Source organism: Capra hircus, chromosome 1 (genome assembly GCF_001704415.2).
Source record: "Capra hircus breed San Clemente chromosome 1, ASM170441v1, whole genome shotgun sequence".
Classification (NCBI taxonomy): Eukaryota; Metazoa; Chordata; class Mammalia; order Artiodactyla; family Bovidae; genus Capra; species Capra hircus.
The window spans coordinates 72,143,450-72,168,635 of NC_030808.1; the positions used below are offsets into that span (position 1 = coordinate 72,143,450).

Here is a 25,186-nt window from a genome sequence, read left to right on the forward strand (position 1 = left end):
TTTGTTTTTGGTTTTGGACAATTGACAAGTTTTGAATGGGACTGTAGATTAAAAGGTAGTGATATTTTAATTTCCTGTGTTTAATGGTTGTACTTTTATGATGAGAATGTCCTTGCTTTATAGGAAGTACCTACTGAATCTTTTTTTTTGCTTTCATCTGCAATGATGTCAATTTGGCATTATATTTTATGTCTTTCATTTAAAATTAAAACAAGTAATTTTATTGAAAACCAAAAACTAAATTGATTAAATTCAATTAAAATGAAAGAAATGAATCAGTGCTTAAGTACAATTTGGTAGATATTTTCAGTTGTTGGATCTGTGATGGGAACAAGTTACAAAAAGGATTTCAAATGAAGATTGGAGACTGGACTCCCAGCTTGGGGACCAGTCTTTTGACTTCTCTACATTTTCGGGTAATTCTTAGATTCATAGTAGGAGGGGCTCCTCTTAACCTTGGTACCAAACAGGGTTGAAAGCATGGAAGCATAGACTGTATCTTGTATGGGAGAAAGCTACAAAATGGGGACCATAAACCCTACTTGTAAGGATTAAATTAGGTAAAAATATGTGAAAATGACCTAGTCCAGTTCCTAGTTCCCAGGCATATGAGAACCTCACTATTTTATAGATGATGGTAGATAGTTTATCTTTTTTTAAATTGAAGTATGGTTAATTTACAATGTTATGTTTCTGATAAATAGCAAAATGATTCAGTTTCATATATTTATGTATATATGTATGCATATAAATTTTTCTTTTTCATATTCTTTTCTATTATAATGGAATATTAAATACATACCTGTTAATCTCAAATATCTAATTTGTCCCTCTCTCCCTCCCTTCCTTCCCCTTTGGTAACCCAGGTTGGGAAATATGTTGTGGGCGCTAGAACTTCCACAACAGTGAAAACTTCTTTGGTATACTTTTTCTCCAGTTTGTGGTCTGTCTGGGACACACGCCACACCTCCCAGGTCTGCTGCACCCAGAGCGCCTGTCCTTGCGGCAGGCCACTGCTGACCTGCACCTCCGCAGGAGACAAACAGTCAAAGGCAGGTCTGTCTCATTCTCTGTGGGGTCCCTGAGTCCTGGTGCACACTAAGTTTTGTTTGAGCCCTCCGAGTGTCTCTGGTGGGTATGGGGATTGATTCTAAACGTGATTTCAGCCCTCCTACTGTCTTGTTGGGGCTTATCCTTCGCCCTTGGACATGGAGTATCTTTTTTTGGTGGGATCCAGTCTTCTCCTGTTGGTGGTGGTCCAGCGGTTAGCTGTAAATTTGGAGTTCTCACCGGAGAAAATGAGTGCACGTCCTTCTGCTCTGCCATCTTGTGTGCCCGTTTGGAGGGTACAAACAAAACCTCCTGCGTGCCAGGACCCAGGAGAAAGGAGCAGTGACCCCACCAGAGACTGAACCAGACTTGCCTGTGCGTGTCCAGGAGTCTCCGGCGGGGGCATGGGTTGATACTGGCCTGCCGTGGGGTTAGGGGCACTGAACACAGCAGCCCTGGCAGAAGCCCTTTGAAGGAGGTCGCCATTACTGCCATTAACCCTGCTGATTGAGGGCTAGCTACCTGTCAGGCTGTTAGTAACTGATAACAGGCAACTCTTCTGGTGCTTACTGTACTGATCATAGTGCTTAGAGTACTGGTCTAAGTGTTTTACATAGATTACATCGTTTAATCCCAAAAGCCAACCCTTGAGGTTATTATGCTCATTTTATAGAGAAAGAGAATCGTTGTCTGAGGAGGCCTCAACAAATAGCTGAGAAAGGAAGAGAAACTAAAGGCAAAAGAGAAAAGAAAAGATACACCCATCTCAATGCAGAGTTCCAAAGAATAGCAAGGAGAGATAAGAAAGCCTTCTGAAGTGACTGATGAAAAGAAATAGAGGAAAATAATAGACTGGGAAAGACTAGAGATCTCAAGAACATTAGGGATACCAAGGGAATGTTTCATGCAAAGATGGGCACAATAAAGGACAGAAATGGATGGACCTAACAGAAGCAAAAGATATTAAGAAAAGGTGGCAAGAGTACACAGAAGAACTATACAAAAAAGATCTTAATGACCCAGATAACCACGATGGTCTGCTTACTCACCTAGAGCCAGACATCCTGGAGTGTGAAGTCAAGTGGGCCTTAGGAAGCATCACTATGAACAAAGCTAGTGGAGGTGATGCAATTCCAGATGAGCTATTTCAAATCGTAAAAGATGATGCTGTGAAAGTCCTGCACTCACTGTCAGCAAATTTGGAAAACTCAGCAGTGGCCACAGGACTGGAAAAGGTCAGTTTTCATTCCAATCCCAAAGAAAGCCAATGCCAAAGAATATTCAAACTACTACATGATTGCACTCATCTCACTTGCTAGTAAAGTAATGCTCAAAATTCTCCAAGCTAGGCTTCAGTAGTGCGTGAACTGAGAATTTCCAGATGTTGAAGCTGGTCTTAGAGAAGACACAGGAACCAGAGATCAAATTGCCAACATCTGTTGGATCATTAAAAAAGTAAGAGAATTCCAGAAAAACATCTGCTTCATTGATTATGCTAAAGCCTTTGACTGGGTGGATCACAGCAAACTATGGAAAATTCTTAGAGATGGGAATACCAGATGGCCTTCCCTGCCTCCTGTGAAACCTGTGTGCAGGTCAAGAAGCAACTGTTAGAACTGGACATGGAACAGTGGACTGTTGCTAAATTGGGAAAGGAGTACATCAAGGTTGTATATTGTCATCTTGCTTATTTAACTTATATGCAGAGTACATCATGCAAAATGCCAGACTGGAGGAGGCACAAGCTGGAATCAAGATTTCCGGGAGAAATATCAATAACCTCAGATATGCGCATGACACCACCCTTATGGCAGAACGAGAAGAGGAACTAAAGAACCTCTTGATGAAAGTGAAAGAGGAGAGTGAAAAAGCTGGTTTAAAACTCAACATTCAGAAAATTACAATCATGGCATCCAGCCCCATAACTTCATGGCAAATAGATTGGGAAACAATGGAAACAGTGACAGACTTATTTTCTTGGACTCCAAAATCACTGCAGATGGTGACTGCAGCCATGAAATTAAAAGAAGCTTGCTTCTTGGAAGAAAAGCTATGACAAACCTAGACAGTGTATTATAAAGCAAAGACATTACTTTGTGAACAAAGGTCTAGTGAAAGGTATGATTTTTCCAGTAGTCATGTATGGATGTAAGAGTTGGACTATAAGGAAAGCTGAGCACCGAAAAACTGAGGCTTTTTTTTTTTTTCAGTTTTTAAAACTTTTATTTTATATACAAAGAGCTAGTATTATTTCCGCCTAAGGTTGATGAAGAGGAACTAAAAAGCCTCTTGATGAAAGTGAAAGAGGAAAGTGAAAAAGTTGGCTTAAAGCTCAACATTCAGAAAACGAAGATCATGGCATCTGGTTCCGATCACTTCATGGGAAATAAATGTGGAAACAGTGTCAGACTTTATTTTTTTGGGCTCCAAAATCACTGCAGATGGTAATTGCAGTCATGAAATTAAAAGACGCTTACTCCTTGGAAGAAAAGTTACTACCAACCTAGATAGCATATTGAAAAGCAGAGACATGACTTTGCCAACAAAGGTCCGTCTAGTCAAGGCTATAGTTTTTCCAGTGGTCATGTATGGATGTGAAGAGTTGGACTGTGAAGAAAGCTGAGCACCAAAGAATTGATGCTTTTGAACCGTGGTGTTGGAGAAGACTCTTGAGAGTCCCTTGGACTGCAAGGAGATCCAACCAGTCCATTCTGAAGGAGATCAGCCCTGGGATTTCTTTGGAGGGTCTGATGCTAAAGCTGAAGCTCCAGTACTTTGGTCACCTCATGCGAAGAGTTGACTCATTGGAAAAGACTGATGCTGGGAGGGATTAGGGGCAGGAGAAGGGGATGACAGAGGATGAGATGGCTGGATGGCATCACTGACTCGATGGACGTGAGTTTGGGTGAACTCTGGGAGTTGGTGATGGACAGGGAGGCCTGGCGTGCTGTGATTCACGGGGTCACAAAAAGTCGGACACGACTGAGTGACTGAACTGAACTGAAGGTTGATGTGCTGGATGAGCCATCTAAGGAAGTTCGTTTAGTCCAACTTAATGAAGCCAATGTCCTTCACATACTGGCGGAAACACTGGCGGCACTATTTCAGGATCAGACCGTGCCAGTTTGAGCAGACCCAGCAAGAGCAAGAATCCTGGCCGAATTTTCTTGATGGCTCCAGTGGAGCTGCTGGTGACCGATGTTGCTTTCTTGGCTGCAACAAGGTAAAAGACAGAACTGATGCTTTTGAAATGTGGCATTGGAGAAGACTCTTGAGAGTCCCTTGGACTGCAAGGAGATCCAACCAGTCCATCCTAAAGGAGATCAGTCCTGAATATTCATTGAAAGGACTGATGCTGAAGCTGAAGCTCCCATATTTTGGCCACCTGATGCAAAGAATTGACTCATTGGAAAAGACCCTGATGCTGGGAAAAATTGAAGGCAAGAGGAGAAGGGGACGACAGAGGATCAGATGGTTGAATGGCATCACCAACTTGATGGACATGAGTTGAGCAAGCTCTGGGAGTTGGTGATGGACTGGGAAGCCTGGGGTGCTGCATTCCATGGAGTCCCAAAGAGTCAGACATGACTGAGCAGCTGAACTGAACCGAATCAGGTGTGTACTCAGGACTATGACTGCTGGATCTTATGGCAACTCTATCTCAGTTTTTAAAGGAACCTCCATACTGTTCTCCATAACAGCTGGACCAATTTACATTCCCACCAACAGTATAGGAATGTAAATTTTTGTTTTGCTTGTCCCCACATCCTCTCCAGCATTTGTTATTTGTAGACTTTTTGATGCTGGCCATTCTGACTGGTTTGAGGTAGGACCTCATCAGGGTTTTGATTTGCATTTCTCTAATAATTAACAATGTTGAGGATCTTTTCAAATGCTTTTTGGCCATCTATATGTCTTTTTTGGAGAAATGTCTGTTTAGGTCTTCTGCCCATTTTTTGATTGGGTTGTGTGGTTTTTTGTTATTGAGTTGTATGAGCTGTTTGTATATTTTGGAAATTAAACCCTTGTTGGTTGCATGATTTGCAAATATTTTTCCCCCAGTCTGTATGTTGTCTATTCATCTTGTTTATGGTTTCTATTTTTTTCTAATGTGTCATAAAAAACCAAAATTATGTGACATATTTTCAGAACTTCTGGCTCAGGGGGTGGGAAACTTGGAGAGCCATTTGATCATTGGCAAGCCAGTTTACAAACCATCACAGGTGTTCCTCCTGAAAAGAGTAAAACCTTTTAATCTTTTAGAAAGAAAATCAGTTTTTTTTTTTCCTCGTGTTTCAAAAGGTAAGAAGGTGGGTAGATCTTCACCTGCCTCAGAGAAGTATTTCTGGATTCATAAAGTGGAGAAACTGATTTTCTTTCCCTTGCAGGTTGCCATGATGTAAATTTCTGGGCACAAGGGATGTTGTGTGGGGCCTCTCTTTCCTTGACTCCTGCATGGTCTCAGGGAGAAGTCAGGCGTGTGCCCGAGAAGTTGGCTCTTCTCTTCCTGATCCACTTACCTCCTGGTGTAAGCATTTCGGTGGTGCCCATCACTTCCTTCAGGTCCTCCTGCTGTATCAGCTAGAGGAGGAGGCTAAAGGAGACCCGTGGCCTTGAGTCTGAGGGTGGTGGTGGGCTACATGACCCCATTTGAGAAGGATGAGTCTGCTGGGTGAAAGGGACTCAGACAGTTCAGCCCCAGAAAAGACTGATGAATCTATTGTTCACACCAGGAAGAACAGCTGCCAAAATACAGAAGCCTTCTCATTCAGTTCAGTCGCTCAGTCGTGTCCGACTCTTTGCGACCCCATGAATTGCAGCACACCAGACCTCCGTGTCCATCACCATCTCCCAGAGTTCACTCAGGCTCACGTCTACCGAGTCCGTGATGCCGTCCAGCCATCTCATCCTCTGTCATCCCCTTCTCCTCCTGCCCCCAATCCCTCCCAGCATCAGAGTCTTTTCCAGTGAGTCAACTCTTCGCATGAGGTGGCCAAAGTACTGGAGTTTCAGCTTTAGCATCATCCCTTCCAAAGAAATCCCAGGGTTGATCTTCTTCAAAATGGACTGGTTGGCTTTCCTTGCAGTCCAAGGGACTCTCAAGAGTCTTCTCCAATGCCATAGTTCAAAAGCATCAATTCTTTGGTGTTCTGCTTTCTTCACAGTCCAACTCTCACACCCATACATGACCACTGGAAAAACCATAGCCTTGACTAGATGGACCTTTGTTGGCAAAGTAACGTCTCTGCTTTTGAATATGCTGTCTAGGTTGGTCATAACTTTTCTTTCCGTCTTTTAGTTTCATGGCTGCAGTCACCATCTGCAGTGATTTTGGAGCCCCCAAAATAAAGTCTGACACTGTTTCCACTGTTTCCCCATCTATTTCCTATGAAGTGATGGGACCAGATGCCATGATCTTCGTTTTCTGAATGTTGAGCTTTAAGCCAACTTTTTCACTCTCCTCTTTCACTTTCATCAAGAGCCTCTTTATTTCCTCTTCACTTTCTGCCATAAGGGTGGTGTCATCTGCATATCTGAGGTTACTGATATTTCTCCCAGCAATCTTGATTCTAGCTTGTGCTTCTTCCAGCCTAGCGTTTCTCATGATGTACTCTGCATATAAGTTAAATAAGCAGGCTGACAATATACAGCCTTGACGTTCTCCTTTTCCTATTTGGAACCAGTCTGTTGTTCCATGTCCATTTCTAACTGTTGCTTCCTGACCTGCATACAGATTTCTCAAGAGGCAGGTCAGGTGGTCTGGTATTCACATCTCTTTCAGAATTTTCCAGTTTTTTGTGATCCACAGAGTCAAAGGCTTTGGCATAGTCAATAAAGCAGAAATAGATGTTTTTCTGGAACTCTCTTGCTTTTTTGATGATCCAGAGGATGTTGGCAATTTGATCTCTGGTTCCTCTGCCTTTTCCAGAACCAGCTTGAACATCTGGAAGTTCACGGTTCACATATTGCTGAAGCCTGGCTTGGAGAATTTTGAGCATCACTTTACTAGCATGTGAGAAAGAAGTGGCCAAGGTGCTGGAACCTTGAAAGCAAAACTGCTTGTGCTTGCTTAGGTGTTGCTCAGAGATCCGTAGGTCAGCATTGTGCTCTAGCACACAGCCAGGCCGCGTGCAGAAAATATGCCCTGAGTGTCAGAATGGATAGAGGCAGTTTTGGGGTATGCGCTAGCTCACTGGGGTCTGGCCATGTCTGACTTAGCTCACCTCACTAGTGACCATTCCAGGTTTAGGGGAGATATACTGGGGCAAGGAGCCAGGCAGGGGGGAAGTGTGAGGCAGGCGATGGACAGGAGTCCTGCACAATGACGGACCTGGACTGGCAGATACAGATCTCAGTGGTAGGCCAGCTCGGAGCAGCTGTCCAAAGAGGACTGCTTTCTACCACTGCCATCCCCAAGGGTCTGTGAGAAAAAGCCTACTCATAAAGAGCAGAGACCAGGCATGGTCACAGAGTTGGTGAACAAAGTCAGAATGTGGTCCTGCCCCCAGCAGGAAGGAGAGCTTACAGTTTTGGAGACAAGAAACAAGGTCTGTAGCAGATACCAGAGTGCGATAAGCTATGGGGAAGCCAACAGGGGCCAGGGACCTCCATACGATAGAAATGAAAGAAGCGGGGAGGGTTGGGCGGATAGTCTGCTATTCTGCGTTCCAAATCTAAAATTCAATTTCCCCTGCATATTGAACTTCATAAAGAAGTGCATGAGCTATAATTTCATATTGGCAAGAGAAGTGAGAAGAAAATTGAGGCCGGATGTTTTATGTGTTGTCTTCTATATATGTCCCTAAAGTTTTTCAGCTGAGTTGGAAATAAATTCTGTCCTATCCTAAGGATATGATTTATACCAAGTCACTGAAGGTACTCAGGCTGGAGACTCATGTTGCACTGTTGCTGAGGCAAAAACCATGTCTTTTCATAATGCTCTGTTTTGTCCACAAAATAGGAGCTGATAGTTGTAAAAAATGTTATGGCTGAGCTGTAGCTAACACTCCACGCTTAATTTTGAGAGGGGTGAATAGGGCTAGAAGAAAGAATTTGCTGTATAGTTAATACATAAAACTGACTGTGGTCATTAATTTCAACCTCTTGGCCCCAAAACCTTTCACCAGAGCTGCTAACAGGTCGTATAAATCACTCTTATGAGCTCTGTTTCCTTTCTTTTCCCCTCTTCCCTCAGGGGAGGGGGCTGGCCCCTGATATGGAAGCATCGCTTAGCCCCGGGGACTTCTGAGTCAGCAGACCTGAGCACTGCAGCATCCTGGCTTCCAGGGACCAAAGGCCGGGGAACATGGGGCTGAAGGGCAAGCATGGGGCTTCAGAACCTCCTTTCAACTTATTTTGTGGCATGAAACCTCTCTTTTTCTGAAACTTCTCCATTGGCCCTTGCTCAGTGAAGGGGAACCCCAAGAATCTTCAAGGTCCTTGAGGATGGGGTGGGGGTGGTTTGAGGGAGGTGGCTGTGGGAAGCGGGAAACCCCTTCTTGGCCCATGGGAAACCTCGTGTCTGCCAAGATGCTCTGGAGCTGTTTGGTATTTTCACTCTTGATGTGGTGGCATGTCTTGTTTTTAAAGATAACAGAATTTGAAAAAGGGCTTCAGAGATGTCTGAAGGCTTTTCTCAGAAACCTGTGTGAGGCAAATCTGTGCTTGCTTTCAACTCTGACACTTCCTTCCTAGATCACCCTAGTCAAGTTGCCAAAGTTCTCTGAGCCTCAGCATCCTCACTTGAAGATGGGAGGTCCTGATACCCACCAGGCAGAGCAGAGTGGAGGTTCGTGAGCTGAAGCAGTGGTTGTAAAGCCCCAGCATGGGCCTGGCACAGGCGTCCCGAGGGAGGGAGAGAGTATTTGGCTGACCAGGCTGGAGGAGCCCCAGCAATCTGAGCCCTTGGCCCCTTGGCATGTTCCACTGTGTTCCTTTGTGCCAGCTATGCCCATAGTGAGCCAGCTGTCCTGCAGCTGGGCCCTGCATGGCAAAACGGATGGAAAAGGAGCTCTGCAGGGTGGATAAAAACCCTACTGGGAGGGGGCCCAAGTTCCCTGTTGGATGTGAGAACCACCTGTTGGATGTGAGAACCACCCCAGCCTGTTCCACTCTCAGGCCCCCTCAGGGACACAGCTGGGTCTGTGCAACATGACGGCAGGCCCCTCCATCAAGCATGGCCTGACACCCTCTAGCGAAAGAAGCTGGGTTGGTGTGCCTGGTGTGACACGTGCAGACTCTCTCCTCCCCTCCCCGGTCAGGAGCCTCTTACCCTTGGAGGAAGTGTCCACCCCTTTCAGCTCCCCTTTGACCCCTGCAGGTCAGAGGTGCTGCCGAGCAGCAGTTAACAAGCTCCAGAGGGTGATAAAGCAGGTGGCAAATTGCTGCAATCTTGCCAAGCAGACAGTGAGAAAGGGCCCTCTTCCAGAGCAGCTGCTTCCAGGTCCCCAGCTCATGATGCCCTGCGTAGCTTGGGCTTGTCATTATTTCCCTTCCTCCCCGAGCCCCCTCCCAGTTAGTGGAAAGCTTGGGCTGATGTTCTGAGGTGAAAGCCCTCTGATGTGTTGTAAATCTTTATCTCTGGGAAAGCCGTGATGCTCTTTCAGAGCTTTCAGAAGAGGAGAGAATGCACTTGCGTGGTTCATCTCCCGGGAGAAGGCCTGTCTGCTGCCCAGGATGGGAGCCAGTGCTTACATAACCAAGCACATCTCATCTCTTCAGCATTTCCTGACCTCTGTTATTTTGTATGTGTTAAGATGTGTCTATTGTTTCTGGGGATAGGAGAAGGGAGGGGAGAGGAAAGGAGGTTTTTTTAAAATCCTTTTGTTTGTTTGGGGCTATCCTTAATTACTCACCCTGGGTTGTAATTCCATCCATGGTCAGATGACATGCCTTGTGGCCGGCTTAATTGGAGGCGGATGCTGATCTGTCCCAAGCCAGTTTCCAGTGGGGAATGTTGACTTGGGAACCTCCCAGCTGGTTGTAAGGCCATGGACGTTGCCTTCTGCAGGCACTTGTGCCGAGGAATTGACCCTCCTGTCCAGCCAGGCTGGTGCTCAGGGCCTCCGACACAGAAGCAGGGGTGGACCTCCTGAACCCCAAAAACAACAATCGGAACCTCCGCAGTGCCGGCCAGAGTCAGGGTGGTGCGGTAATGGGGATTTGAAGGTCTTGAAAGCACATTTTGAGCCAGCACTTGGGATCTTGTCTTTCCTTTTCCAGCTTGTTAGAACCGAGTGGTACCACTCTGTTAGTCTGTAACTGGATCATGAGAGGGTGAGGCGGGCAGACCTACCTGTCCCCTTGTGAAGATGGCACCCCACTGTTTACTTTATCCTCTGGACTTGAGGCTCAAGAGGAAGTGTCTTAGACCAGAAAGCCCCACAGGTTCTGAGCATCTTTGCCCAGCTTGAGTTGACATATTCAGTGGATCCTGTCTTGTGATCACGCGTTCATCAGTCCTGTGTGACCTCTGTACCACCTTCTGTCCCTTGTAGGCAGCAGTTCTTCCGTTTCCTGGAGTGGCCCAGGCCAGGTCACCGGGGCTGTCATCTTCATGGACACTAGCGTTTAAAGCTCCAGCTGCTGAGCCATCCTTTACGGAAAGGCCTGGGCCACCAGCCTCGGGGAGCTGAACTCATCTGAGGAGGACGACCAGCCACAAGCGTGTTCCTAGAACACGAGGTGCTCACACTGGCCCCTTCGTAACACACGAGCCAGGCCTCCTCCTACCTGAGAACATGACCTAGGCACACACTGACACTTCAGTTTTTGTGATTTAAACAGATACTAAGTCTGAGGGGCTGGTTGAAATGCCCTTCACCCAACTAATTGGATGTTGCAGCAAACGCATTCCCAGGCATGCACAGGTTTGATTGGAACAGAGGATGCTAGGCATGGACAGACAGTGTTGGACTGCTGGTTGCTGTGTCTCTCACACCAGGCACTGAGTCAGGTTCCCGCCCCCCTTTTGAATTTAACACAGCTCAAGGTGTGTTTTTAGAGGAATGTAAAGATTTGTTTGCAAGGAAGGTAAAGAATCTGCCTGTAATGCAGGAGACCCAGGTTCAATCCCTGGCTGGGGAAGATCCCCTGGAGGAGGAAAGGGCAACCCACTCCAGTATTCTTGCCTGAGAAATCCCATGGACAGAGGAGCCTGGTGAGCTACAGTCCATGGGGTCTCAAGAGTCAGATGTGACTTAGCAACTAAAAAGATTTGTTTAAATTCCTGCCTGATGTTAATGTGAGAATACAGAGAGCCATTTTCCCATTCCCACAAGTTGACTACAAACTGGGCATCATAGAAATCTCTTTTCTTTCTTTGGCTACTGCTTATTTATCTTCAGGTTTATATTTTCATGGGATAATAGGTGAATCCTTCACGAGCTAATTGTGTGGGGTGCCTGGTGAGTCTTGTATAAAACCTTCTGGCCCATTACACAGTGACTTCTGCTCCCTAGAATTTCATGGCTTGTGCTGGGAGTCAGGGGAGGGGGGCTAGTTAACATGAGGGCATCAGTTAGGGAGTCAGAAGACCTGAGTTCTGAGATCAGCTTTGCCACTTAGCTGGACTGTGATCCCTGACAGGTCCTCCTTCTTCTTTGGTCCTCAGTTTCTCCATCTGTACACTGGCCTCAGTTATTATTGGGTTTTCTTTTCAAATCTGTTATGCTAGATTATTCTGTCTTCTACTTTTTTACTGTCTTCTCATGGAATTCTAACATGGTGGACATTCAACCAGCCTTAGATGCTAGCCATTCTTTCGCGTTTTGTAGGTGACTAGTCCTTCTTTCGGAGAAGGCAATGGCAACGCACCCCAGTATTCTTGCCTGGAAAATCCCATGGATGGAGGAGCCTGGTAGTCCATGGGGTCGCAAAGAGTTGGACATGACTGAGGGACTTCACTCTCACTTTTCACTTTCATGCATTGGAGAAGGAAATGGCAACCCACTCCAGTGTTCTTGCCTGGAGAATCCCAGGGATGGTGGAACCTGGTGGGTTGCTATCTATGGGTTCACACAGAGTCAGACATGACTGAAGCGACTTAGCAGCAGCAGCAGCAGCAGCAGCAGAAGCAGCAGTCCTTCTTTGGGGCTTCCCTGATAACTCAGAGGTAAAAAATCCGCCTGTCAATGCAGGAGACATGGGTTCTATCCCTGGGTCAGGAAGATCCCCTGGAAAAGGAAATGGCAATCCACTCCAGTATTCTTGCCTGGGAAATCCCATGCACAGAGGAGCCTGATGGGCTATAGTCCATGGGGTCGTAAAGAGTCGGACATGACTTAGTGACTAAGCAACAGTCTTCCTTTTGCTCAGGCATCCTCCCCCATGCTTTATAGATTTCATCTTCTCTTTGTTTGGGGGGCAGTTATCTCATTCATTTGTACCTTAAATTTCAGTGGTCCTGCTGCTGTCATTGCAGCTATCCTCCAACCAGCATCTTCTCTGGGCCATCACTGGTTGCCACTTCCACGTATCACCCTAGTTTCATCCTCAGCACAACTTTCAACATTATGTGTAAAACCTTCTGGATGTAATTCCCATAGAGAGTTGACTATATCAAATACCAGAGAAACCGGGCCCTTTAAAAAAAATCAAATCTCATCCTAATGAATTCCAGCATTCCTGGTAAGCATCTTCCTCTTTTCAGCAGCGACATTTACAACTTGGCATCTTACTTCACAATTGCATAAAAGGACAACTGCCTGGACAGATGCCTACACGGTAGAGCGGGCTGTGCTCAGGGAGCGGCCGGTCTGCTTGAATAGAAGGGCGTGTCCTCCTGCCTCGATCTGAAAGGTGACAACCAGGTCAGCCTTTCACATTGGTGTGAAGGGGTCACTTCATGCTGGCACTGCTGTCTCTTTCCTTCCTAATCAGGTAACCTCATGTGGTGAGGGCTCTCTTTAAAGACGTGTTCCCAGTTTTAAGCAAACTCTTCCTGAAAGGTGCTTTACCAAGGCGGAGTTACAAAATATATTAAAGCATCTCAAATCCGCGTATCTTATGGCTGTGTGTGATCTTTCCAAGTTCACTCCCAGTCATTCCCTGGACTGGGAAGGTGCTCAGATTTACTGAGGGGTGTCTTAAGACAAGGCCAGGGCTCTGGCTAAGTGCAGGAACTGGGTCTCCTCAAGAGACACCTCATGTCCTTGAGCTCTGCCCAGGGCCTGTCCGGACAGGCCAGGGAAGGAGGCATTTCCGGCTGCTTCAGGCAGATTAAGTGGGATTTAGATGATCTTGAAAAACCAGAGAGTACACACAGCACACGGTAGGCTTTCAAGGAAGAATGACTGATTGACAGACTGAATGGGCCTCTATCAGGAATTTCTTTATAGTGAACTGCTTTTATGTGGGGGACCTCCACGTAGTTCCCATTTGGCCAGGCTGTCACTCTGCAGGGTCTTTGGCACGTCTCTGTGCTTCCAGCCCCTGTGCGGGTAGCACTGGAGCCAAAATCTGCCTCCCTGGAGCTCCTCTCTCCTCAGAGCAGAATCAGGGGCTACTGGGAAGAGCATGCTGGGCTTTCAAGTCAAGCCAACCTAGGTTCAGATCCCAGCTCTGACACTTGTTGGTTGAAGGACTTGGGCTATGTTTTTAACCTTTAAAAGCGAAGACATCACTTTGCTGACAACATTCCGTATAGTCAAAGCTATGGTTTTTCCAGTAGTCACGTATGGATGTGAGAGTTGGACCATAACGAAGGCTGAGTGCTGAAGAATTGATGCTTTCAAATTGTGGTGCTAGAGAAGACGCTTGAAGAGTCCCTTGGACAGCAAGGAGATCAAACCATTCAGTCCTAAAGGAAATTAACTCTGAATATTCACTGGAAGAACTGGTGCTGAAGCTGAAGCTCTAATACTTGAGCCACCTGATGTGAAGAGTCTACTCATTGGAAAAGACCCTGATGGTGGACAAGATTGAGGGCAGAGAAGAAGGGAGCTGCAGAGGACGAGATGATGGGATAGCGTGAGATGGTTGGACTCAATGGACATGAATTTGAGCAAACTCTGGCAGATAGTGAAGGACAGAGGAGCCTGGCATGCTGCAGTCCGCAGGCTCGCCGAGAGTCAGATACCACTTAGTGACTGAACTATAACAAGAGGCCTCTGGTCCTTCATCTAAATGTGGGAATAACTCCACTTACGTTGTGTGGTTTTGAGAACTAAAACTATTGCCTGTGTAATAATACTGGACACTCAGAAACCACTCGGAGAAAGTGTTGTTCTTTTGTGACCATCGCTCATATTATTGGAAGTCTCCTAGGGCCATGAATGAGGGTCCCTCTTCTTTCACAGCCCTGAGGACGCCACGAAACTAGCACCAGATCTTTGAGGCCTCCCCCCTCCCCCTCCCGTGATACTGTGCTTTCTCTGCTTGGGTGATGGGGCCCCCCTGCCCCTGTCTCATGAGGGCTCTGCTCTATCTTGTGAAAGAGCTGCCTGATACCTTGGGTGAGGGAACTCGGGGTGCAGGGACTGCACCAGTAGACAGGTGAGAAGTGGCTGGAGCGGGTGTGTGCGGCGGGGCCACCCATCATGACGTCTTGATGGTTGCTACACATGCCTAGACATTCTCTCCTGGGAGAGTGTCCTCCCTGAAGATCACCATCAGCTTCCTCCCCTCTGTTGTCCAGGGCCACCTCTGAGAGCAGCAGGTGCCCCGAGACTCTGCCCTGTGGCCTCTCTTGTCTGTCCTGGTTTAGAGCAGCTTCTCAGGAGGCAGCCACGTCACCATAAGGGCTTCCAGCCCTGCAGGCTCCAGGGTCATCACCCTTCCCACAAGGGCTTCCTGCCCTCCAGGACCCTTCCCAACTTCTAGGTGGTAGTTATTGTGATTGCTGTGTTTAATGCAGGAGGCAACAGTTTTGCTCACATTTATGCGTTTGTGGGCAGTGAGAAGGAAAGCTGGTCGCAGGGTCCACACTGGCCTGGGGCCCATTCTCCTCCACCCGCTTCCCACAGAGGCCCGAGAAGCAGCCCATTGCCCTCTGGCCTGGGCAGCTGGATGCTCACCTACTTTTTTCAGAAAACTCATGGGGAAAAAAAAAAAAAAACAGAAAACTCACATGGGATGTCAACTAAGGTTTTGTTTCTGCGTCACAAAGGAAAATAGAACAGGGACTACTGAATCAGCTTTTCTTGGATCATAAGCTGTGATTTCTCCATAAATTAGGTAATGGCTGTTGAATTCCACAGCTGTTCCTGAGCATTTACTGAATGCCAAGCCCTGCACTATGAGTGGCTGGAGGCTGAGATGCCAAAGATGGAGTCCCTGTCTTTAGGGAGTCTCCATGGGTCGTGGGTCCTGACAGCCCCATGCTCTGCATCTGGGCTGGGGAAGGGCTGGTGGAGAGCCAAGGCAGGCACCTGGTGTTCTTACTTCACCACTCCTCGTCTGCTAAAAGTCTTCCTTGACTGCCTCAAGCTCTAGCAAGTTCCCTCCTCTCCAGACCCTGGCTTCCTGCGGCCCCTACAGCCCGGGTGATGTTCCCTACCTGTTATATAGTCTTCTCGGCATCACAGCCTCACCAGGCACATCACATCATATGCACTTCAGCAAATGAAACAACTGAAGCTTAGAGAAGTGAAATAATCCGCCCAGGATCACAGAGTTACTCGGCCGCAGAACTGGAATCTGCTCTCACGCGGTCTGATTCCCAGGCCAGGGCTTCCCTTAGGACAGGGTACTTACTGTCCATCCTCACTTAACCCTGAGAGGCCCCTCTTCCATGTCACATCAGCACTAGGTACCCTTCTCTGATTTTGTGTCCTTCCCTGAGGGCAGGGCCCAGTCAGCCTCGTGTCTGATCCCCTGCTGGCGCTGCTGGCCCAGACACTCCGATAGGCCCATTGGATGAAGGATGAAGAATGAGCTCAGCACCTCTCTCCTCCCTACTCGCTCCTCAGTCATCTGCCGGCAACGGGAGCAAACAGCTCTTATGAGCCAGGTGTCTGTCTAATTATAGCTGAGTTAGTCTTTCAGACAGTGGATTAAAAACAGGATCTGAGGTCTTTTAGCTGGTTCTGTCTGGGTCAGCATGCTAACCCCACACATATCTTGGTTTGCAAAAATAGTAATAAGAAGCTGAGGCAACAATGACTTATGGGTCATTTACTACCTGTACCACAGAGAGAAGCACCAAGACAGTCATCTAAGCTTGAGAATTTGGTCACCTAGTTTTACCGTGTGTGTCTGCCACCAGGAGGGAAGCTATGAGGTAGTTGTCTTCCTCTGTGAAGGCTTCTAGTGAGTCTGGGGTTGCTGGGAGATGAAGGGCCTTTGTTTCTGGTGGTGCCATTGCGTTATTTGGTGATAGCAAGAATAATCCGGTACACTTTCCGCACCTTTCACTTCGTTCTCTGTTAATGACTGAGCCTCCCGGGAGGTATGTCCCTGTCTCATTGTTGTATTGTTCTTTCCTCCAGAGATCCTGCGGATAATTCAGCTGGACCTAGACCTCAAGTACAAGACCAACATCCGGGAATTGTTTGAGGAGTTCGACAACTTCCTGCCAGGCGCCATCATTGGCATAGCACGGGAGATGCAGCCGGTGTACAGGTGGGTGGGAGCAGCTGGCCTGCCCTCCAGGAACCCTCCCTGCCTCTTACCACCCCCACCCCCCACCTTCCGCAGAGGGGATCGATGGGTCTCCGTCTTTCTGCACTGAACATCCTGGGGACACTTTTGTACTTATTGTTTATAGTAAATAGTTTGGGCAGCGGGGTCTGCACCAAGACCATAGATGCTTACTTACCTCATTCATTTGGGAGAGTTGGTGACATTTTTTTCTTGTGGAAAGCCCAGCCATTTGGGTTCTGGTTCAGCTCAGAATTTTAAAATCTCCGGCTCTGTCTTACACTGGAGGTGTCGAGATGCAGCTTTAACTTGCTTGTCTGATGATGAACTAAGTTTTCTTGGCCTCTGAGTCACCAGCAAGCCCTCCTCTGTGTAAGGGGGGGCAGGTTTGTCAGTGTTTTTCAGGGAGGGAGAGGCCGCACAGCTTTCGTGCACAGATTGGCATCGACCAGTCAAGTCAAGAGTGCGTTCTTGTTCCTCTATATAGTTTTTTCCTTATCAGGTGCTCAGCATAGAGAAACTCCAGCACTGAGAACCGGGAGACACGTTCAGGAGTATTCACTGTGGCCTCATTTGTAGTAGCCCAAAATGAAAACAGCTCAGTGCTCATGGACAGCAGAATGGATAAATATAATGTATTCATCCAGTTGAGTACTTGAAATAAAAATGAGCAGACAGGTACCCACGTGCACTGATAGGCAAGACTAAACTGTGCTGTTTAGGGATGTATATGCAAGTGGTAAATGCCATAAGGAGAACCGAGGGATGATGGTCCCAAACGGCAGCGGGACAGCTACCTGCGGAGCGGGTGGGGGAGTGGGAGGGGCGTGGACCCGGGTGGGCATTGCCCCTGGTCGGCTGCAGTGCTTTGCGCTCCACTTGAGGGGCTGTGCATGTGTTTGCGTGTGTTCCTTTGTGTGTAATGTATGTCTTACAATTTAAAAACGTTTGAAAAGAGAAGGAAAGGCTGAAGCACCTGCAGGTTTTCATTATACACCAGGCCTATGTCCCTGGGTACAGAGACTTCCACATTGCTGCCTGTTCCTCTTTGCTGCCCCGTGAGCTGACCCACCCTTGGTTCTCAGTGCATACCCTCATGCTGACTCCCAATGGGCATTCTCAGAGCCAGGCCCAGTCTTTGGAGAGCCGCAGGGCAGCTAGTGACTCAAGAACACGCATGTCCTCTTAGAGGAGAGTGACAGCCTTGGCTTGGTTGTAATAATTATTTGCAAGACCCTGATCACATAACAGGAAATTCCTGCAAGGCCTCTGAGTGAGTTGATAACTCATGGGCCAGGTGGGCTGTTTCCCTTACATAATCCTCTCACAGGTTGCCCTGGAGTCACGCAGTAGAGCCCCTTACTCTGCTGTGCGTGGGGAAGAGGAGACTTTGGGCAAACCCCTGCCCTTGCACTCATAGCAGCATAGCCCCACCCCATGCCGCCCCCTTCCTTCACCTTCACACAAGGCGTGTGTTAGGTCTGTGGGTGTTGTTTTAACCAGGGGAGGAGATGGAAGGAACACTGAGCCAAGAGTCTGATGGCCTGTGTGTTAGTCCCAGCTTGGTCACCACGATGGCCTTGCCATCTGAGGGTGGGAGCAGGTGCGCTCTGAGACCACCGTCCTTCAGCCCTGGCATTTGTGATCCCAGCCCTCTGACCCTCACCATTTCCGAGTCATCTTTGCTCAGCCTGAGGTTGCTTGTCAGCTGGTGAATTCCTCACTGCTACACAGGGCCTGTGACCCAAGGATCGTTAAACCAGGCTGACTATTAAGTACAATTAGAGCTGTGAGGCCTTCAAGCCCTGGTTTGGAATTTTTCTCATGTAATACAGATGAAAACCTGATCATGCTTAACTTAAATGGTATTGGCCAGACTTTATCTTTTCTGTACATCAAAGATTTCAGAAACAGTGAAACCGAAAATCAGTTTAATTAGGCTTTTCAAAGGAAACCTTTGAGAGATTTTAGATTCAAAATGAAATTGAGTTTTCCTCATCTTCAGAATCCTGCATTCTGCACCACGGCATGAGACAGAGGAGACTCCTGTGGCCGGGCTGGTGATAAAGTCCAGAAGATGCCCTGTTTGTAGGGCCCAGTCTGTCAGAAGCAACAGAAATGAAAAGTCCTTTACTTGCTCTTCCCCTCTTTCGTCCCCTTCCAGCCGAAATGTTTCTGAAGACCTCTGATAATTCGGTCTGCAGTGACTGCCCTGTGCTGATCTGTCCCCACTGGCTCTGAGTAATTTGATACTTGCCTTCTGTCTCATGCTGAGGCGGGGAGCATTTGGTGCTGGCCGGGACAGGGAACCGTGGTTTTTGGCCATCTTCCGTAAGAAAACCAGAGGTTCCAGTGGCCCCAGAGATCGAGTGTTAGTTGTCTGGGGAGTCTGTGTCTGGGTGTGAGTGTTTGTAAGGAGGGGGAATGCAGGCAGGGGAGTAAACAAGGCCTGAACCAGGGCCGGCAGAGCCAGGCCCCCAAGAACAGCTTCAGGCCCATCTCCCTAGACGTCGCTGGTGTAGCTGGTGGGGAATCCCCCGTGGCCGTCTGCCTTCCTCTGTAGGCACCTGGTCCTCCCCCAGGAACTGGCCTGTGGACTGTGAGGTGGGCAAAGTTTTATCATAAACAGAATCTGCTAGCATCTGTGCAAAGAAAGGAAAATTTAGAAACCAAATGGCACCAAAGCAAACTTAGCTGATGAACAGAGCGCGTTCGGATCTGGAAATTCACTAAGCAGAAATAAATCTAGACCTTCTCAGCTGTGTTATTTTTATAGTCACTTGTCCGAGAGTTACTATACTTCAAAAAAGGCACATATTAAGTCATTTTTATGGCTGTTTCCCTTTGATTGTGTGCCATGAATGTTAGAAGATTGAGGGGCTGGAAGAGAAAGTATTTCCCACTGTACTTTTGACAAATAGCTTTTTTAAAAAAACAGCCCCCCCCCGATTCCGCCCCAAACATAGCACCACATCAGCTGTGTTTTCTAGAAAATGATGTCTCATGGGATGCTAGCATTTTGATTAAGGAGCCTTTTCCTCTTGGGCCCCTGTAAGATTTTGTTGAGTCAAACGTCTCATGACTTTCCTCATCTGAAAACTGGGGAGCAGTGGTCATCTTGGGTGGAACATTGTCCTTCCCTTCTTGATTCTTTCTCTTTTTCTTTGCTAGGAAACTTTAGTTAGTTGGGCAGTGTGGTTAGTTGGAATAAGTGGAGAAGGGTCTAGTGCTTTCTAGTCATAAATAGCTATGTTTCAAATATGTGTTAATCCAGGATGCCATTGAGCATTTTCTTCCTTATGAGTGAATTGGAAAAGTAAAGAAAACTGTTAGACCTTCATTGTGCATAACCTATAAAAATCATAAGGGTGTATCACCTGGCAGAGCAGCCATACATAGAAGAAATGACTCAGATTATACTCAGAAACCATGGATTATAGTCCTGCCTTTCACAAATTACCCATGTGACACTACGTAAGTCGGTTGATTCTCTGAACTTCTGTGTTTTCACCTGTAAGTGGGGATAGATATGTCTAATACACAGAATTGCTGAAATGCTCAAATGAAATAAAACACTTGAAAGTTTCTGGTGTAAAAGAGACTCTGGGTAGAGAACGTTTCTTCCTTCCCACCATTAATCATCATAGCTCCGTTTGTGCTTTCCTTTCCAGCTGATTTGTTGTTCAGTATACCTCCTGTTCTACCCCACCCACAACAGATGTGGTTGCCAGTTAAAATACAGGATGCCCAGTTAAATAAATTTCAGATAAACAACAAACAACTGCTTTATGTAAGTATAACCCAAATATTGTAAGGGGATATACTTACACAAAACAAGTATTGTTTATATGAAATTGAAGTGTAACTGGGTATCCTGCTGGTTTTCTTTCCTTTTTTCCCTTCTTTTTTTCTACATTTGGCAGTTCTACCCTTACTCAAGTGTTCAGTTCAGTTCAGTCGCTCAGTCGTGTCCGACTCTTTGCGACCCCATGAATTGCAGCACACCAGGCCTCCCTGTCCATCACCAACTCCCGGAGTTCACTCAGACTCGCGTTCATCGAGTCCGTGATGCCATCCAGCCATCTCATCCTCTGTCGTCCCCTTTTCCTCCTGTCCCCAATCCCTCCCAGCATCAGAGTCTTTTCCAATGAGTCAACTCTTCGCATGAGGTGGCCAAAGTACTGGAGTTTCAGCTTTAGCATCATTCCTTCCAAAGAAATCCCAGGGCTGATCTCCTTCAGAATGGACTGGTTGGATCTCCTTGCAGTCCAAGGGACTCTCAAGACTCTTCTCCAACACCACAGTTCAAAAGCATCAATTCTTCGGTGCTCAGCTTTCTTCACAGTCCAACTCTCACATCCATACATGACCACAGGAAAAACCATAGCCTTGACTAGATGGACCTTAGTTGGCAAAGTAATGTCTCTGCTTTTGAATATGCTGTCTAGGTTGCTCATAACTTTTCTTCCAAGGAGAACCCCGCTTTTTAGCAATGGAGAGTGATCTGGCTTTTCTATAAGATCCTTGAGTGAATAGGAACAAAGGGTATGAAAGCGGGAAACCAGTGGGAAGGTGGGAGGTTGAGGGGCAGCCTTCAGAGTCTTCAGGAGACAGCAGGCCTGAGGTTCACCCACCCCTCTGCAGGAGCCAGGGCCAGACTGCGGCCTGGGAAGTTGGATAGGCCCCTGGAGCTAGGCAGCCTGCAGTGGCTTAGCTTCAGCCACAGGGCTCCTGCAGAGCCTGGCGTGAGTGAGTGAGAGTGTATGTGTTGAGGAGCTGGGGTAGCAGCCGCTGGTTGTGGTCACTCTGTCTTGAGGCTGGCCACCTGAGGAGCTGTTGGATGGTGGCTTTATTAACGGGGGCCACGGGCTTCTGGTTCATTCTCTCTTGGCTCCATTGGCTGGCTGTATGCTGGTTTGAGCCCAAACCCACCATGAGGTGGAAGCAGCAGGCGAATCCTGTCAACTGCTGATAATGACACCAGGCAGGAATTTGCTTTTGTGGTTAATATTTTAATAATGTCTACTCTACTACTTTTTTAGGTCTTGTGGTTTTTATTGATAGCATTTGTGCCAGCCTAATCTCTGTCTGGATGCTTGAAATAAAAATGTCTAACTTATTTTCAGGCCTCTTTATCCCATTCCTAGCATTGGAGAAGGGATGTTGGGAAGGAAGTGAGGACTAGCACAGAAGTAGGAGGGGAGGACGTGGACTGAGATCACCTCGGCCACTCATGGCTGTATGACCTTGGGCAAGTTTCCTGACCTCTCTGAGTTTTAGTTTCTTTAGCTGAAACCTGGAGATTATAGCAATACTGTATAATACCATATATGGTGAAGTTGATTGAAGGCTAAATTAGACAGTGTATCTGGCATAGACTAGGATGCCTTATTTGTGATAGCAACTTTATCCAATCCCACTCAGACACTTAGTTCTGTGACCTTACCCTGTGAGGCTCAGCTCCCTCATGGTATGTAAAGCTGGAGCAACTGATAATTTAGCATAATTAGCGCTGGTATTTTGGCTTCTCAGCATCTGTCATGGCTTCCTGGGTGGCCAGTGGTAAAGAATCTGCCTGCCATTGCAGGGGACACAGGTTCGATCCTTGGGTTGGGAAGATTCCCTGGAGAAGGAAATGGCAACCTACCCCATTATTTTTGCTGGGAAATCCCATGGACAGAGGAGCCTGGCAGGCTATAGTCCATGGGATTGCAAAGAGTCAGACATGACTTAGCAACCAAACAACAACAAAAACAGCATCTGTACCCTCTTCCTATGTTTGAGAAATTTCTGCTATATAAGCCTGCCTCCCTTTATGGAAGACAGAAAGGCTGGAGACTTTCTTTCCTGGACTCCAGTGCAGCTAGGGTTCTGTGTTCTTCTCCATCCCCTGAGAAAAGCACCATCAGGAATTTAGAATCTATGCAGGCTGGTTTTATACTTTCACTATATACCCTGAGCAATATAAAGTGAAAGTGAAGTTGCTCAGTTGTGTCCGACTCTTTTCAACCCCATGGACTGTAGCCTACCAGGCTCTCCTGGCCATGGGATTTTCCAGGCAAGAATACTGGAGTGGGTTGCCATTGCCTTCTCCAGGAGAAGCAAAATAAAGTATTTGCAAAACAGAAACTGACAGTATTACCAGGAGAAAACAGTGAGTCCACAATAATGGAGTGAAATGTTAAGGTGCCTCTATCAGAAACCAGGAGCTCAAAGAGGCGGAAGGTTTGTGTGCAGAAGATCACAGCAGAGGAGGAAGGGCGGGGGACACGAGGAGGACAGACCGCTGGGGCAGGCGCCTGTCCCCTGTTTCACACCGAGAGCCTGCCTGGGGGCCTGGCGGGCATTTCAGTGCCCCACTGAGAGTGAACTTCTGGCTACTACCTGCTTCTGGACGTCAGCCCTTGGCTCCAGTGGTTTCTTGTCCATGGAGATGTTTGTCTTATTTTTCACCCCTACTATTTTCCTCCCTCTGCTGCATTCCTTGAATTTAAAAAAATATGAGTAATACATTTTCATTAAAAATTCAAGCAGTATACAAAGATGATTATTTTTCCAGAAATTTTCTACAGATTTATCAGTGATGCGTGTGTAAGTAGACTCATACTTTATATACCCTTGTGCATCTTTCTTTATTCACTAAACAGTGTGTCTTGGCCATCCTTATCCCTAACTCAGTATTCCTGTATTAAACATTGCTAGTCTCCCAATATGTATTTTTTTATGTTTTATCTTGGAAAGCTTCTAACATAGACAAAGGCAGACAGAATCATGTAGTACTCCAGGTGCTTTAGTATTATAATATTCATGGAGTTTTAGTAATTATCAATCCTGAGCCAACCTTGCTTCATCTTTATCCTTATCTATCCTCTCTTACCGCCTCTTCCCAGGCACCTCCGTTATTTTCAAGAAAACCCAGTCAGCAGACCATTTCACTGGTAAATATCATTTTAAATTTATCATTAAAAAAAAAAATTCCATGTGCTTGTTTCTGGATTTGGAGCTGAGAGGTTGTGTGAACTCATGGTGTCATTTTGTCTTCAAGTTCCTTGTCCTGAAATCAGTTTATACGAGGAAGGAAAACAGACAGGCGCAGCTCTAACTTCTAGCCAAGTGACATTTTCCATCCCTCTCCAGATTGTCTTATGTCAGGACGTTAATGTGGCAGTCTTGTCTGGAAGGTTTTAAAGCCCATATAAATTCAGGTCCATTGTTCACCAGGCATGAAACGCTGTATTATAAGGTAACTCTGCCACCACCATCATTTCAGGATGAGTAAGCTAGGACTTGCAGATGAAAGAGAGTAGATTTTCATCTTTCTGCTGACACCTGAGGATGAATTTCTTGGCTCTTGTTCTTGTGTTTTTTTTTTAAAAATTAACCAAGATTGAGCCTGTCAGTTTCTATTAGAGTTAAATCTGAGTAAAGAGAGAAAAACCTGTGAGCTTTTAAAATAGTGGCTGATGAAGAAACCCTGTATTCCTTCATCCTTGGGAGTTAGAAGACAAGGCTGACTGCTTTTGTGGAGCCTGTGTAACCCAGCAGCAGTGATGTAGCCTCTTCAGGCGTCACTAATAAAAGGAGAGAAAAATATCTGCTCTGTGGTAGAGATAAAAATATTATAAGATTATTATTTTTAATGGCAACATTGGGAAAATGTATTTTAAAAGGAAAAAGCTGCATACAGAAAACCCGAGTGGAACTGTGTTACTGTAAATGTAATTATTTCTTCTCTGATGGTTGTGCCCCCCGGGGAAGTTGTGAATATCCAATGTAATCTGAAGGTCATGGAGTCAGGGAGGCTCCTGAAGGCTGAGCACCCAGGCTGAGATGACGTCCTGGTGGGGACCATGTGAGGGACTTACCTTCTCTGAAAACACGGCTCACATCAGCTCTTGCGTCACCTTGGGCAGTGTGAGTCCTCTGGCACTACTGAATCAGTAAGATCTGTGGCATGGTGCCTGACACACGTCATGGGAAGAATGAGTGAGGAAATGAGAGGGCAGATGGGCGGGGCCAGGTTGCATGCTCACTTTGGGCTGTGCAGTCCAGGTGGCAGGCACACAGTAGATTTTAACTGAATACATGAAATTGTTTAATAAGAGGGGACTTTCTGAACAATGTGTTAACCAGTTCTTAAGTACAAGTCCATAGGCCCGTCGCTGGTGTTTTTATAGAAATCGCTTTTATTTTCTTTTTAGAGACACTCCGTGGCATTGTTATTCTCAGTTTTTATTGGGTTCATCCTGTGTGAACCACAAGATTAGGAGCTTTGAGGAATTATGAGGTCGATCACATGGTTCCTGCTTTCAAGGAGATCATAATGTGAGGGAGATGGGCGGTTGGAATTCAGTAAAGACTCAAACACCCAAAATGCAAACTCCAAGTTGCTGCTGCTGTTTAGAGGTTTCCCTTGGATGAGCCTCAGAGAAGCTTTACTGTAGGGACTGGGAACTTTACTCTGCGCCCATGTCAGCCTCAGTTGTAACAGTCTGCTGTCAGAATTCTAAGGGGTGTGTGTGTGTGTGTGTGTGTGTGTGTGTGAGTGAGAGAGTGA

The 25,186-nt window shown here is 46.7% G+C and overlaps 1 protein-coding gene across 1 annotated transcript in view; it reads left to right on the forward strand.

The window, feature by feature from the left end:
- Positions 1-25,186, forward strand: part of XXYLT1 (xyloside xylosyltransferase 1) — a 180,395-nt gene that overhangs the window by 84,756 nt on the left and 70,453 nt on the right. The window contains exon 3 of the mRNA XM_005675095.3: positions 16,479-16,611. Within this exon, the coding sequence (XP_005675152.2) occupies positions 16,479-16,611 (133 nt within the window). The remainder of the gene's footprint in view (positions 1-16,478; positions 16,612-25,186) is intronic.